We start from the raw sequence: 17,354 nt of genomic DNA on the forward strand, positions 1-17,354 counted from the left end.
CAGTAACGTTGGAAGCCATCTGGACCGTCAAGGTTACATTTTTTCTCATCAGGGAATAAAACTTTTTTCCACCTTGCAATGTCCCATGTTTGATGCTCCCTGGCAAAGTCTAAACGGGCAGTTTTGTGGCATTGAAGGGGACAAGGTCTTTGAATTGTTTTTTAAACCCTTTTCCCGCAGATGCCATCTGATAGTTATTGCGATGCAGTCGGCACCACTAAGGGCCTTAATTTGGGTGGAAGACCGCCCTGTGTCTTGATGGACATCCAATCGGATCCTCCAGCTCAGCGCAGGTGTGATTTTTTGGCTCTACCACTTGACTTTTTTGTTCCATAATGCTCAGGACCTTTAAAAAAAACTTAGAATGACTGTCTTACTGCACCCAACCTCAGCATCAATGGCACGCTGTGAGAGGCCTTGCTCATGCAGCTCGACAATCCAACCACATTCAAAAAGAGAAAGCTTCTTAGCTTTAGCCATCAGGAGGGCATGACAGTGTGAATGCCTGACAGAAAATGAACATTTTGAGCAGATTTTGGCTCTTACAGCCTGTGGTCTTAAACTTTTGATCAGCTGATAAACAACCTATTTCAGTTTTTTTGTTTGTTTGTTCAAATTACAAGTTCCAAATGTTTTTTTGTCTCACTCCCCCTTCTTGTTTTTGCATATTGTAGTTCTACTTAAAACCTCATTAAGATCCAAATGTGCAAAATTTTCTAGCAATTTTTTAACTGGTCTGATTTTGATCAGGAGTGTATATTCCCAGCCTACTTTGCGGTAATGTTTTGGTGCAAATGCTCTTAAAGTTACATGTTTGACTAGGAAATAGCAAGCTCAAAAGAAGACGACTTTTTATGTCGAAGAACTGACAGTTTGTGTGGATCTTGTGAATGATTGTGACTGAGCTAGGACTCAGTAATTAAAGTCTACACAGACGGCTTCATTGATTGAAAAACGAAACTTTTTTGTGCATGAAGCTTCTACTTGAGTCAGTAATTTGGCCGCTATATGCGGTCAGATATTGACCAAGGGAGACAAAATGGGTGGCTGCTGGCCGCGTTGGACAGGTGACTGCTATACACAGGGTTTATAACATGTAAATTTGCTGCGGGTGATTTTTCAGTGGCCGCTATAGGCAGGTGGCCATTCTATAAAGGTGGCCACTAAGACAGGTTTGACTGTATATATCATGGTTCACCTTTTGCGGATTCGCTGTTTCGTACATTTTTTTTGTGCTTCTTTTTTTTTTTTTTTTACAGCGTATGAACGCTGTTAAAGGCCGAGCCTGGCCCCTAGGAAGAATTGCATTGTGGGAAGTTGAGTGTTTCTCTCTTCCCTCTCTCATCTGTCTACACCGCCCATTGTTTTCTGTGTCCTGATTGGCTGTAGACCATTGTCAATCAGTCTCCTTCGTGCCATCCTGCCATGTCTCCTGTATCATCGCTAGCTCACTTGCTTGCTAGCTTGTAAATGAATCTTCGGTTCGTCTGCTGCAATATACAAGGATAACAAGAATACAAAAACGCTACAGTACAGCGGAATAGTGCCGGGATGAAAAGGTACGGTCACAGGTGTGAACTATGCGTGAGTGACTTAAGAATTTCTTGTGTTCATCATTAAGATTGATCATTAAAATTCAAACGAAGGTTTGAACTTTTTTGAGAGTGTTTAAACAACCGAGAAATGTGAGAAAATGCCCGTCTGACAAAAGTGTATAACGTTTATAGTGAAGGGTTTTAGAGCCAAAAAACTTAACTGTAAAATAAAAAAAAAAAAGTTGGCTACTTCGCGGATTTCACTTATTGCGGGCGATTTTGGGAACCTATCCCGCGCGATAAACGAGGGAACACTGTATACCTCAGCGGTGGTGAACCCGCGGCTCTGGAGCCGGATGCGGCTCTTTGCCCCTTTTTCATGCGGCTCTTATGAAGGCATGAAACCATATCAAAGTTTAGTTCATTATGGTATTTGTGTATATTGTAGTCAACCAGTTATGGCACATCCAAATTAATTACCCACATTAAAGTAATTCTCCACCATTTCGGTTCAAACGACTTCCGCTAAACACTTCAATTTGCTTTTTCCTCCAGTGTGGGTGTTCTGTCGTTGCCAAATTCATTACTTAAATGGCCCCAGCAACTAAGCGGAACTACGTTCCTCATCACGGATCTCCGATCAGAACTGGAATCACAGTACCATTGCGGGGGTAAGTCTCTGTTGGTGTACTACACTGCTGATGGGGATGTCATACAACTTCATGTCAAAAAATCAGAACTATCCCTTTAATATCTAAACTGGCAAGGAGTAATGGTAATTGTTTTATTTTGGACATGGTTAACACGTGACATTGCACAATTCAACATGTCCTAAAAGGAGCAGGAAGAAGCAGAGCTTATTTACTCCTACCCCTTCTCCATGTCTCAACAATTACCGATAGTTTTTTCATTTGCTGTGTTTAAATGTTACCATTTTCAAATGAGGAGTGAAAAGAATAAAGAATGTGTAACATTAGATCACATATGCAGTGATGATATAAAAGGAAAAAAGAAAGAAAAAATGTGTTTAAACAAATAAACAGGAAACTATTGAAAATAAATAGACAGATTAAGAATGAATGGATTCATAAATAAATACAGAGGTAACTAACCAACACAAACAATGTATACTGTATAAGGAAATGTAGGATGGAGACAATGGAGAACTTAGTACAACTTACAATATGAAATTATAAATTAAAGATGAAGAGAAATGATAAGATATTAGGGCACCAAAGGCTATTGACTATACAGACTATAGCTCTGCTTTTAATACAGTCAGCCCCCACAAACTCACAAATAAGCTCCTCACACTTGGCCTGTCTCCCTCCCTCTGTAACTGGGTGTTTAACTTTCTCACAGGCAGACCCCAGTCAGTCAGAGTCCACAACCGCACATCCAGCTCAAGAATTGTGAGCACTGGGACCCCACAGGGGTGTGTGCTGAGTCCACTCCTCTACACGCTCTTCACCTACGATTGCGTGGCCTCCCAGAACAACACCAGCATCATTAAATTTGCGGATGACACTACAGTCATCGGACTGATCACTGGTGGTGTTGAAACATCATACAGAAGAGAGGTGGCGGACCTCATAGCTTGGTGTCGTGATAACAATCTCCTTCTCAATGCAGATAAGACTAAAGAGATGATCATCGACCCAAGAACAAGGGAAAAGGAGCCACATAGTCCCCTGTTTATTGATGAGACTGAGGTGGAGAGGGTGAAAACCTTCAAGTTCCTTGGCACACACATCAGCGAGGACCTCACCTGGTCTCACAACTCCCAACAAATTCTGAAGAAGTCCCAAAGGAGACTGTACTTCCTGAGAAGACTGAGGAAATTTGGCATGTCCACCACAATCCTGAGTTGCTTCTACAGATGCACTATCGAAAGTGTCCTTACCGCCTCCATCACTGTTTGGTACGGTAACTGTACAACACGTGATAGGAAGGCACTCCAGCGGGTGATCAAGACCTCACAGAACATTGTTGGGGCAGCCCTCCCCTCACTGCAAGACATTTATAAAACTAGAGTCCTACGCAGAACACACAACTTCGTCAAGGACAGCACACATCCACAACACTCATTATTCACACTCCTACCGTCAGGCAGACGCTACAGGAGTTTGAAGTCCAGGACCACAAGGCTGGCAAACAGCTTTTACCCACAGGCCATCAGGCTTCTCAACGAAGCACTCGCACACGCCGCACGCAACACACGCACACACTCATAGCACTTTATTTATTTATTTATATCTGTATTAATGTCTCTTCTGTTGTTGTTGCTTAATTTATTGGTATATATGTTTATGTGTTTATGTTTCTTATGTTCTTATTCTTTCTTGTGTTTTCTTTCTTTTCTTGGGAGAATGAACAGAATAAGATTTTCATTGCATGCTATAACTGCTGTTTTACCATGCACATGACAATAAAACTCTCTTGAATCTTGAATCTTGAATCTATTCTTTAATTTGAGAAGAGTCTTCATTCCTTTGCTGGGTGCTATAAAGTGTAAAAAGTGTTTTCTTTGACAGTTGGCATACTTTAGAAACAATTGGATTCCCAAAAACATCAATTTAATTATTAGTTTGCATGTTTTGTGTTGACTGAAATTAAATGGACACAACAGGTAAGTGGTAAAGAGTACTGTATGTCCATATACTGTAGGTAGACTTCTGGACACTGTGGGCTTTCTCATTGTCGTCGGACTTTTTTGGCTATAACTTCAGGTTTATCCTCTATGGGGAAACTCCATCTAAATGACTTAGTCAATAACAATGAGGAAATCTACAGCACAGCAAATATGAAACAGTGAAAACACTTGCTTCCTTTCACCTCCACGTGCGTATGAGTATGTATGTGGATGTCTGTCGACTGAGTATTTAAGCCACAACCATCAGTGCACGCGCACATACACTAACACACACAGACACTAACACACACAGACATGCACGCGCACCCGCACACACACATATAGACACAGGAAAGTAAACTTCCTAATGTGTCCTATGAAAGAAACTTGTGTTTTAAGTGTATTTTCCGCCACACGGGGTCTCAGTGAAAACTGAGCCAATGCTCATGGAAAACAAGGCCGTCAGGTAATTGAAACTGAAAATCCACCTCTAAAATTGATTCCTGAAGGAAAAGCTTCTCCGTCGGGGATCATCTTGGTGGGGGTAGCCTCCCACAGTCTTGACTAACTTACATACAGAGGCTAGGTCTACATGCACAGTGTTTTACAACTAACCTCTGTCTGCACAGAGATGGGCCCACAAGCCCACAACCACTATAACCATAACCTGTAAGCCCATGAGATGCCTGTGAAAAAGTTATTTACAGAGACAGCTCCATAGCAATAATGGCAAGTTGAGGAAAAGAAAGAATGCATGCGGCAAATTCACTTAAGTGTACAGTTAAAAAAAAAAATCTAATAAAAAAATAAACAAGTAGATTGAGCCTCAGTCATGACCTCCAGGTTGAACTTTTTATAACAATGATAACAATCAGTGGACATGGAACTCTTTAAATAGAGTGGATCCCCCCAATTTTTTCTTCCTCAGAAAATAACCCCTTTTTTTCAGAAAAAAAACTGTTAGATATAGTTACATATAGGCCTCTCAAAACACATCTCATTCATCCTACTGTTAATGCTGGCGCAAGCCAGTAGCCAGGAGCTGCTGATATACAGTAAGCCAAGCCAGGCCTAGTACTTACAGAATGTTAAGGAACAAATGACCAGAAATTACTGTACAACATGCAAAGGAGGCTCAACAAGCGAGGGATAAAGTGTAGTCTCAAGGAAAATCTGGCAGCTAGTGAGTCTCACGGCATGGCTAATGAAGGTCTGATGACTAATTGCACTAAGGTGTGCATAGGTGGCTCCACCCAGGCAGGACCAGCAGTGCATTGCAAAAAACAAACCACTGATTATAAAGTGGCTGACGCTCCCAATGCTCTACAGAAGACCCTCCACACCCGGGAAGCAAACTGGGGGCCCCTGTCGGAATACAAAGTCCACGGGAATACCATGAATACGAAAGACATGTCTGACAATAGCTGTAGCTGATCTCTCTCCAGGAATGATGGCAGTTTAGACAGCGCAATGAAGTGTGCCATCTTGAAGAATCGGTCGACCACATTGAGAATGACTATGTTGCCGCAAGAAGGAGGGAGGCCAGTAATGAAGTCCAGAGCAATATTTGACCAAGGGTCAGGAGGGATGGGCATTGGCCAGGAGGCCCGCCAGCGGACGACGGGAAGATTTCTTTCTGGCACAGACAGAGCAGGTTGTGACGAATTCCTGACGTGACGTCATAAGAAATTGAAAGCCACCAAAACCTCTGAGCAACTGCGAACTGGGTGCACTTCATTCCTTGATGACAGGTCACCTTGGAAGCCTGTCCCCACTGCAACACCTCAGACCTCATTTCCGCAGGCACGAACAGTTTGTCTGAGGGACAACCCTCAGGTAAGTCCACTTCAACAGCCGCTTCTGACACCCTTCTCTCCACCTCCCACTGGAGTGTCCCCAGCACTAGGGCTACAGGTATGATAGTCTTTGGAGAACTGTTCACCTCAGCTGGCACAAAAATCCTGGATAGGGCATTGGGCTTGATGTTTCAAGAAGCGGGCCTGTAGGTTATGGAGAAGTTGAAACGTTTCAAGAAGAGGGACCAGCGTGCCTGGCAAGATTTTAATCTCTGTGCTGTCCTGTTATATGCGAGGTCCTTGTGAACAGTTACCACCAGGAACGGAAGGGCGGCGCCATCCAGCCAATGTCTCCACTCCCACAACTCAAGAATGATGGCCAGCAGCTCCCTATTCCCCATGTCATAATTACCCTCTGCAGTGGCGAGGTGATGCGAGAACAATGCACTTTGGTGGAGCTTCTGGTCGACTGGGAATGCTGGGACAGGACGGCTCCCACTCCTGTATGTGATGCGTCCACCTTGACAAAGAATTGCAAAGCAGGATCAGGATGAGAGACCACGGAAGCAGTGGTAAATAATTCCTTGAGTTTAGAAAAAGCCGTCTCGGCCTATGAGGTCCAAACAAAAGGTAGCTTTGTCGATGTAAGCCTTGTCAGAGGTGCCGCCCTGCAACTAAAGTTGCAAATAAACTGTCTGTAAACATTTGTAAACCCCAGGAACCTCTGCTAGTGCTTCCTTGATGTAGGAGAAGGCCACTTGACCACCGCCTGGATCTTGGCAAAATTGTCTCTTAGTTTACCCTTCTCCATGATGTAACCCAGAAACGAGACGGAGGACACATGGAAGTCACATTTCTCTGCCTTAACAAAGAGATGGTTCTCCAGCATAAGCTGGAGTACAAGGCGGACGTGATGGACATGTTCTTGTTGTTTTCTAGAAAAGGAATCAGAATGTCGTCAAAGTAGACACAACCAAATTGAATTAATCATGTCCCTCAGAACGTTGTGAATGAGACTTTGAAAAACAGCCGGAGCGTTTGTGAGACCGAATGGCATAACCAGGTACTTGAAGTGTCCTAGCAGGGTATTAAACGTGGTCTTCCACTCCTCCCCCTCCCTAATGCGAACCATTTTTATCCACAAAATCAGAATCCAAAAAGCTATCATCCGCCTCTGTATCGACTAAAAGCAGACTGTCACCGCCCAAGTGGTGAGCAGTGTATTCCAAGGAAAACAATCTGGCAGCTAGTGAGTCTCACTGCATGGCTAAGGAAGGTCTAATGACTAATTGCACTCAGGTGTGCACAGGTGGCTCCGCCCAGGCAGGACTAGCAGAGCACTGCAAAAAACGACAGACAGGTGGCAGCAGAGCAGCAGCAGCAGAACATGACATCTACCTCGGTAATAATTTACAAATATATGATGATGCTGGTCAAATGTACAGCATACATGTACATTTTTATCCATCCATCCATCCATCCATCCATCTTCTACCGCTTATCCGAGATCGGGTCGCGGGGGCAACAGCCTAAGCAGGGAGGCCCAGATCTTCCTCTCCCCGGCCACTTCGTCCAGCTCCTCCCGGCGGATCCCGAGGCGTTCCCAGGCCAGTTGGGAAACATATTCTCTCCAACGTGTCCTGGGTCTTCCCCGAGGTCTTCTACCGGTCGGACTTGTCCTGAACACCTCCCCAGGGAGGCGTCCGGGAGGCATCCTGACCAGATGCCCAAGCCACCTCATCTGGCTCCTCTCAATGCGGAGAAGCAGCGGTTCTACTCCGAGTCTCTCCCGGATGACAGTGCTTCTCACCCTATCTCTAAGGGAGAGCCCAGCCACCCTACGGAGAAAACTCATTTCGGCCGCTTGTACCCGCGATCTTGTCCTTTCGGTCATTACCCAAAGCTCATGACCATAGGTGATGGTAGGAACGTAGATCGACCAGTAAATTGAGAGCTTTGCCTTTTGGCTTAGCTCTCTCTTCACCACAACAGACCGATGTAGAGTCTGCATCACTGCAGACGACGCACCAATTCGCTTATCGATCTCGCGTTCCATCCTTCCCTCACTCGTGAATAAGACCCCAAGGTACCTAAACTCCTCCACTTGGGGCAGGATCTCATCCCCGACCTGGAGATGGCATTCCACCCTTTTCCGGGCGAGAACCATGGACTCGGACTTGGAGGTGCTGATTCTCATCCCGGCCGCTTCACACTCGGCTGCGAACCGATCCAGTGAAAGTTGAAGTTCACGGCTTGATGAAGCCAGCAGGACCACATCATCTGCAAAAAGCAGAGACTCAATCCTGCAGCCACCAAACCGGAACCCCTCAACGCCCTGGCTGCGCCTAGAAATTCTGTCCATAAAAATAATGAACAGAATTGCTGACAAAGGGCAGCCCTGGCGGAGTCCAACCCTCACTGGAAACGGGTCCGACTTACTGTTGGCAATGCGAACCAAACTCTGACACTGGTCATACAGGGAACGAACACCTTGAATTAGCTGGTCCGATACCCCATACTCCCGGAGTACTCCCCACAAAATTCCTCGAGGAACACGGTCGAATGCCTTCTCCAAGTCCACAAAACACATGTAGACTGGTTGGGCAAACTCCCATGCACCCTCAAGGACCCTGCTGAGAGTGTAGAGCTGGTCCACAGTTCCACGACCAGGACGAAAACCACACTGCTCCTCCTGAATCCGAGATTCAACTATCCGGCGGATCCTCCTCTCCAGAACCCCTGAATATACCTTACCAGGGAGGCTGAGGAGTGTGATTCCACGATAGTTGGAACACACCCTCCGGTCCCCCTTCTTAAAAAGGAGAACCACCACCCCGGTCTGACAATCCGGAGGTACTGCCCCCGATGTCCACGCGATGCTGCAGAGTCGTGTCCACCAAGACATGCCTACAGCATCCATTGCCTTAAGGAACTCCGGGCGGATCTCATCCACCCCCGGGGCCCTGCCACCGAGGAGCTTTTTGACAACCTCAGCAACCTCAGCCCCAGAGATAGGAGAGCCCACCGTGGAGTCAACAGGCTCTGCTTCCTCATCGGAAGACGTGTCGGTGGGATTGAGGAGGTCTTTGAAGTATTCTTTCCACCGATCCACAACATCCCGAGTCGAGGTCAGCAGCACACCATCTCCACCATACACGGTGTTGACTGTGCACTGCTTCCCCCTCCTGAGACGCCGAATGGTGGTCCAGAATCTCTCCGAAGCCGCCCGGAAGTCGTTCTCCATGGCTTCTCCGAACTCCTCCCATGTCCGAGTTTTTGGCTCAGCGACTGCCAGAGCCGCAGACCGCTTGGCCTGCCGATACCTGTCAGCTGCTTCCGGAGTCCCATGAGCCAAAAAGGTCCGATAGGACTCCTTCTTCATCTTGACGGCATCCCTCACCACTGGTGTCCACCAACGGGTTCTGGGATTACCGCCACGACAGGCACCAACCACCTTACGGCCACAGCGCCGATCAGCTGCCTCGACAATAGAGGCACGGAACATCGCCCATTCAGACTCAATGTCCGCCACCTCCCTCGGAACATGGTCGAAGCTCTCCCGGAGGTGGGAGTTGAAACTCCTTCTGACAGGGGACTCTGCCAAGTCGTTCCCAGCAGACCCTCACAATACGTTTGGGCCTGCCAGGTCTGACCGGCATCCTCCCCCACCATCGGAGCCAACTTACCACCAGGTGGTGATCAGTTGACAGCTCCGCCCCTCTCTTAACCCGAGTGTCCAAAACATATGGCCACAAGTCCGATGATACGACCACAAAGTCAATCATGGAAGTGCGGCCTAGGGTGTTCTGGTGCCAAGTGCACATGTGGACACCCTTATGCTTGAACATTGTGTTTGTTATCGACAATCTGTGATGAGCACAGAAGTCCAATAACAAAGCACCGCTCGGGTTCAGTTCAGGGGGGCCGTTCCTCCCAATCACGCCTCTCCAGGTCTCACTGTCGCTGCCAACGTGAGCATTGAAGTCCCCCAGCAGAACAAGGGAATCGCCTGAGGGAGCACTCTCCAGTACTTCCTCTAGAGACTCCAAAAAAGGTGGGTATTCTGAACTGCTGTTTGGCGCATAAGCACAAACAACAGTCAGGACCCGTCCCCCCACTCGAAGGCGGAGGGAAACTACCCTCTCGTTCACCGGGTTAAACTCCAACATGCCGGCCACAAGCCGGGGCGCAACAATAATTGCCACCCCTGCCCGTCGCTTCTCACTGCTGGCAACGCCAGAGTGGAACAAGGTCCAACCCCTCTCAAGAGGACTGGTTCCAGAGCCCTTGCTGTGCGTTGAGGTGAGTCCGACTATATCTAGCCGGAACTTCTCAACCTCATGCACCAGTTCAGGCTCTTTATCTACCAGAGAGGTGACATTCCATGTCCCTAGAGCTAGTTTCTGTAGCTGAGGATTGGACCGCCAAGGTCCCCGCCTTCGGCTGTCACCCAGCTCACTCTGCACCCGACCCCTTTGGCCCCTCCCATGAGTGGTGAGCTCATTGGAGGGGGGACCCATGTCGTCTCTTCGGGCTGTGCCCGGCCGGGCCCCATGGGCCACCAGACGCTCGCCATCGTGCCCCTCCTCCAGGCCTGGCTCCAGAGGGGGGCCCCGGTGACCCGCGTCCGGGCAAGGGAAAACGTGGTCCAATGTTTTTTGTCATCATAGTGGTCTATTGAGCTACTCTTTGTCTGATCCCTCACCTAGGACCTGTTTGTCGTGGGTGACCGTACCAGGGGCATAGAAACCCCTGACAACTTAGCTCCTAGGATCATCGGGACACGCAAACTCCTCCACCACGATAAGGTGGTAGCTCAGGGAGGAGATGTACATTTTTTATATCTTTATGCTTCACTAACAATGTTTTTTTCCCCACTTTGTTCTGTGATTTTTGAGCGCACCACTGTGACACACACGAGACTTGATTGTCAGAACAACAGGCTTTTATTAAACGTTTGAATTATCTCATAACATGCACAATAACGCTAAATAAAAATCCCAAATAAAAACAAGGGCTACTGTTATGGCTGTAACCCATGCCAAGGTAAAACTCAACTATGAACCCCTGACGTGACTCCCTGTCAGCCTGCCACTCAGCTTCCTTTAGGAACACAATCATAGCAACACACAGGAGCATGAGTCTTATTTGTCTTAAATGGCTTATTTACTCTTATTATGTCTACTATGTTGGGTAATACGAGAGTAAAGGATTATAAAAGCGTTATTTCATGTGAAGAGGGCTCTACTTATGTCAAAAAACATATTTAGAAGGTCATAAGCAGGTTTTCTATATTCTAACTGCGAAAATGATCAATTTATAAATAAGCAGTCTTACTTTGCAGCAATTCACTTATCACGGTTGGCTCTGCAACCAACCGCGATAAATGAGGTATTACTGTACATGTCGTAACAATTTATTTGTGGGGCCAACAGTTTTAAATATGACTGATATTGCCTTTAAATATTCTGATTCATCGAGGTCATTCTCAGGGCACTGAATGGATCGCAACTGGACTGTTCAGGTTGTCGCAAACTGGGCGTGATCAAAACCCAGAGCTAATAATGTTCCCACCAGCCCACAGGCCAAAGAGAAAGCGCACAAGCACCTGAGGGATGCCTTCAAAGCCTATGGTTACCGCAGCTGGTCTGTAAAAAGTGCATCTCGTTCCAGAAAGAACAAAAGCAATGTAGATGAGGAGAAACAAGTACTAGACACAACATTGTCTCAGGCCTATCAGAGAAACTCAGAAGGATTTTTAACAAACACACCATACCAGTACATGTCACACCTGCTATCACAGTGTGACAGAGGTTGGTACACCCAAAGACAGGACACCCCATACCCAGAAGCACAATATGATGTATGTTTTCCAGTGCATTGAGGAATGCACCTATTTTTACACTCGGGAAACCAAGCAGCCACTGAGTAGGCACATGGCACAACACAGACGGGCTAACTGTTCAGGTGAAGACTCTGTGGTGTACCTACACTTCGAAGAGAAAAATGTACACCTTCTGGACCTAGAAGAAGGATGGTTTGAAAGAGGAGTAAGGGAGGCCATCTACGTTGAGTTTGAAAAGCCGTCTCTGAATGAGGTGGGGGTGTCTACGACACCACCTTTCTCCTACATACAATTTTATCCCTTCCTAAAAGACTCAGCCATTTATCCTCTAACAAATTAACAAGGCATAGCCACCTTGGTTTCAGATGGGTCTATGACCATCATTACATCTGAATGGGACCACCCAAACAACCATCAGTGGCGGGCAAAGGCCCTACTCCACTGTATCCTAACCATCGTCATCATTCCTGTCTGGACCTGCCTCCTCCTTTAGAGTATAAATAGATTGGCTAATGAGCTGTCCTATCTAGTCTGACGGTTGTGAGTCCCACCTTGTCTTTGAGCAGTCCAGTTGCGATCGATTGAAGCATTGAGCCCAATGACTTTATAGGATATCTATCTATCTATCTATCTATCTATCTATCTATCTATCTATCTGAAGAAACAATTTATCACATATAAGGTGCATGTTTTACACATGCTAATTAGAAAGCAGATGATGAACTTGTATGAGCTGATTTAAAAGCTCTCCTGTCGAGATGTGTGTGTGTGTGTGCGCGCGTGTGTGTGTGTCTCTGCATAGTCATTATGTTGTTTGCGCACACGTTTACATCACAAGTGTGTATGTGTCTTGTGTACACCTCGGCTGCATGCACACAACACGGGAAGCAGGGCTGGCAAGCAGCTCTCTCTCTCCTCCACCCCTTGCTGCGAATTCCTTACATTCACAGGACCTGGGGGCAACTCAAAATGAGAGTGCTCCTCTCTTCCCTTTGCAAAAAGTATTCCCCCCTCCTTTTACGGCACCTCTTTCACCAAAAACACGTGGGTCTCTAATAATTCTTCCCGTCTATTAGAAAGAGTGTAGCTAGGTAGAATGTAGCTGCAGAGCTCCCATGCTGTAAATAACAAGCGTTTAAAAGGCAGTGAGGGGAGCAGAGGGAGGAGGGCGTTCCCATTTATATGGCTCCCATGTGCTGGAATATGCACATACATACGTAAGCCAAGTCACACACACTTAAAGAGCACATGTGATTACATAAGAGAGGATGTTTTAGGGCTTTTCACTGTCTTTTTTTTGCTACTTGATACACTGCATGTATACAACATTGTTTGCCAAATGAGCCCATAGCTGGGCAGCGGCGTAGTAGATTTTAGCAGGTTTAAAAGAGGTTCTGGCCCCAAAATTGCACGTTACCACAGCAAATACATTGGGTAAATTACTGTATAATAACAAGCAAATCCTGCAAACTTAAGGTAAATATTCACTTCAACCTACAGTGACTTACAAGAGAGCGCTACTTGGTGCACTTGGACGTTAGCGTGCAAGTAGTGTGACTTTAATGGTTGCAACACACAAAAAGTATTCCCAAAAGCCTGGGAAAGTCATGGAATGCGCCAAAAACGCCTGTTTGGGATATTAGCAGGTTGATGGCAAGCAGGTGATGGTATTAAGTTTAGGCACAAGAAGCAAAGATGGAGGACATGAGGGAGGCATGGTTCAGGTGGACGAGATGCTGTTAAAAGACTGCAGGTTTGAGCCCTGGTTTATTTTCCAGTCCTTTGTGAGCATCATTGGACCACCTAGTGGATCCTTTCATTTGCAGTCTTGCGACTGTCACATGACACTTGTGGCGCCTCTTATGGGTTGTGCGCAAAACGCTTCGGAGGACATGCTCGCATACATGTAATACAGATATCCTCGAGGTTTTGTAATTATTCGACAAATGGTCAATGTCGTATGGCCAATTAGTTACTAAGTCCCACCCATGCCCCTGCAAAGGCATTTTACTTGATGGCGGCCATGTTTTTCAACCAATCTTGCACATATTTTAGCCATGTGCTTGGCACTTGTGTTTTTGTAGAGTGCTTTGAGCTGTGTGAGAAATTTCAAGTCATTTGTCTTACGGGGGTTAAATTTTGAGATTTATTAATGGCGTTGCCATATGGCGTATTTGTCTGAAAAATAATAGTACAGGCAACACAACATTGGTGCATGTTTTGTGCAGATTTTCATCCTTTTGTGTGCAGCGGTTCAGGAGCAGAAGAGTTAGCTTACACAAACAAACGCAGAAATGATCATAATTTTGCAACAAGTAACTGAAAAAGGTCAATTACACTTTGCAGCTTATTTTTTCTAAATATCTATAATGATTTTCACTGAAAGTACAAGCGTGACTGTGCTGGCATAAAGTGACAATGCATATGTTGTTTACCTTCACAGAAATAAAATTAAGATTCTTTATTCAGGACAGTGCATTATATGCTGCATGCTGCCATTCTCTAGTCGTGGGATCAAGGATGCTGATGAAAAAAATTGAACATAAAATAGTCAACTTACCATTCTTCCATACTGTAAGTCTTTTTATACAATTTAACATACAACAATATTTTGCAGCCAGAGTGGAGGATTTAGTCCCAATCCTTATACTGTACAACAAGGGTCCTCTACTAAAATTGAGTAAGGTCCATTTATGCAATTTTTTTCACAGCAAATGTCCGAACCTCATTTTCCCTTAAATTGTATCAAACAGACAAGCTTACATGAATGAAACCATCTCTCTGTTGTTTCAATACAACAGAATTATCTTGGCACCTAAATTGCATTTAAAAGAAAACGGGACCAAATTTCACATAAATAATAAACGGTTTGACTGTACAAACAGTGAATGAACACAAGAGGCTTATTTTTAAGCTCAATAAAACTGCACTGGTTTCTCTGAAAAAAAAAATTACAATTTAATATGTGTCTCTTTAACAGAAAAGTACTCACTGACTACGTTTACATGCGGTCAATATTCGGGTTAAGGTCAATATCACAGTTTCTGAAACACGTTTACATGCCTGATGTGAAAAAAAAAACGCGCACGGACAATGTTTCCACGCACGGTAAACGTCATGACGCAATGCGTGTCACTTCCGCTTCTTCTTCCTGTCTCCAAAAACAACACCGGCACGGCGGATAGCAAACGCCTTTGTTTGCATTTTGTTGCTGGTACTGACCCACCATCAGTACTTGACACTATTCTGTCTCTTCATTAATGGAAAGCGAGAACGTGAAGAAATAGGAAATGGAGGCGGAGCTGTGCCATCCACATCCATGCTATATCCCCAGACCCCCCCAGACACTTTTGAAGATGCGTTGGTATAAACCCTGCTTCCCGTCTTCCTCACCTTCTGATAGATTTCGCTATTGCGGTACTTTCTACCGTCAATAAAAGAAATAATGTTCCTGTCTTTCACCACACTAACGAGGTGGCTTGTTTCCCCCTCGCTCCAAAAGTGTGGGGTTTTGTGTGTCGTCATGTTTACAAGTAGTTCCTGCCAAAGACACAAGATTCCTTTCAAATAGAACATGCGCAGAACACAAATGAATGTTCCTTTTGATAGGAATATCTCGGTAGGCGTATACATGACCCCATTTTCAGGTTACAAAAGGAGTAACCCAGGGGTAATAATCAGGTTTTTCAAAAGGGTTATTGCGCAATCGGGTTATTGTTAATAATCCGGTTATGATAGGGTTATTTGACTGCATGTAAACATAGCCACTCACTTCTCGGCAAGTAAGCAAACTATTTCATTGGCTCGTTTTGAGTAACGTCGTGCATTTGCTGTCATGGTAACCGTAATAACTGAAGTAATTCCGCCTGCAAACTGCTGCTGTGATCAGTTTGCGAGCGTCATTATATGTTATTATATATTTCTCATTCACTTTAATTAGTCACAGGTCTGTAAAGAGCCATCACTGGTCTGCCATTTGGTGATGGCTGCTGTATGTTATTTTTAGCCTTGGTGGAGGTTTGTGCTCTGAGTTATTTTCTCACATTTCTTGAGAGATTTGTAGTACAGTATATTGCAAAAGAGCTGATCAAATTAAGCAGAGCTGTCAGTACACCCACAAGCATGTCTGTGCTTGTACAAACATACATTCATGGAAGTACAGTACATCACTCCGAAAAATACTTCAAAATACACACACCCTTTGTCATACAAAGACGCAACGCTCACAGGCATAAAATCTGTCTTTGTAGTTGAGGATAGATTACAATCACCACTGCCTTCACCTGTGGAAAGTGAGTCATTACACAAACACAGCATGCCTTACTGTTGAAGCCAAAATGACGAAGAAAGAAATGAATTAAGGACGACAACATACAGCATACCATAGCAACCCTTGGATGCCATACAAATATGCCCACATAAGTTTCCAAGCATAATGACATTACAGTAGATGCAAATTTTTGAGGCAAAGTCGATGCCTTGTCATGACTATTGCTCCTCTATTGATGCTTTTTGAACCAAGGTCTCGACCATGATCATAGTGCTGATATTAACTGCAATAAAAACCTCTGCAAGAGTTAATTCTTTAATGTATGGGCCTCCATTTTTGCTTTTATAGTCATATTTTCACCTTAAATATTGTTATATTTTGAAAATGATGCATGTTTAGGGACAGAACAAAAATAACACACTTACCCTAACCATCAAGTGAATGGTGCTGTTGATATTAGCTGCAACAGAAACAAGCAGAAGTATAATAACATACGGAGTTTGTGCTTTGAAGCTTACTCAACTGAGGTCATGGGAGAGATGCAGAGGTCTTGCATGATGTCATACCGTGTTTTACTACATTTCGTGGCATATTTTTTCTCAAAATTTGGTATAAATTCAGATGGATGACGTACAGATGCACTAATGCTAGTACTTACAGTAGGAGACTACTGTGCTTCCATGAGCAGAATAGGAAACTTATACCATAAATCAAAGCAAGGGAAAGGCTGAGTTCATGGAAGTAACTTGAGTTCCGTAAGCAGGATCATTGTCCGCCGACTGCAGTGACAGACTCCATCCCAGTCAGGAAGGTACTTGGTTTCCACCTATTGCAAGGAGTCCACAGGGAGTTATGTAAGACATGTGGACTCATTCCAAGAGAGTGGACTCAATTCTAACACTTGGCAAGTTAGCATCCCCATTGTTGACACAACTGTGTTTGTGTGTGTGTCTGATGTGCCCAATTTGCAAGTTTGATCAGAGATAGATTATACTGACTGTTCATGAAGTTGTTTTGACCTCAGAGTGCTCCAGTGTGTCAATAAAGTATCCATTGTTTAAGTGTCCTGACATGAATGAACCCAATCAATGTGTACAACTAGTATGCTTCTAATCCAAACACTATTGTTGCGTGCAGTCAGGTAGAGATCCCAATATGCAGAGCCAGACACAATCCAGGTAAAAATAATATCTTTAATTTAGTTGAACAGGAACAAAGTAACAACCAAATAGCAAAAACTTCTGAGTCCAAACTGAGGTAGAACGGTGCAACTAAG

The 17,354-nt window shown here is 45.0% G+C and overlaps 1 protein-coding gene across 1 annotated transcript in view; it reads right to left on the bottom strand.

Annotated features, from left to right (window-relative positions):
* Positions 1-16,516: 16,516 nt before the first annotated feature.
* Positions 16,517-17,354, bottom strand: part of LOC129180948 (Krueppel-like factor 15) — a 35,011-nt gene continuing 34,173 nt past the window's right edge. The window contains exon 4 of the mRNA XM_054775395.1: positions 16,517-16,538. Within this exon, the coding sequence (XP_054631370.1) occupies positions 16,535-16,538 (4 nt within the window). The 3' untranslated portion in view covers positions 16,517-16,534. The remainder of the gene's footprint in view (positions 16,539-17,354) is intronic.

The sequence above is a fragment of the Dunckerocampus dactyliophorus genome, chromosome 1, assembly GCF_027744805.1.
Source record: "Dunckerocampus dactyliophorus isolate RoL2022-P2 chromosome 1, RoL_Ddac_1.1, whole genome shotgun sequence".
Lineage (NCBI taxonomy): Eukaryota > Metazoa > Chordata > Actinopteri > Syngnathiformes > Syngnathidae > Dunckerocampus > Dunckerocampus dactyliophorus.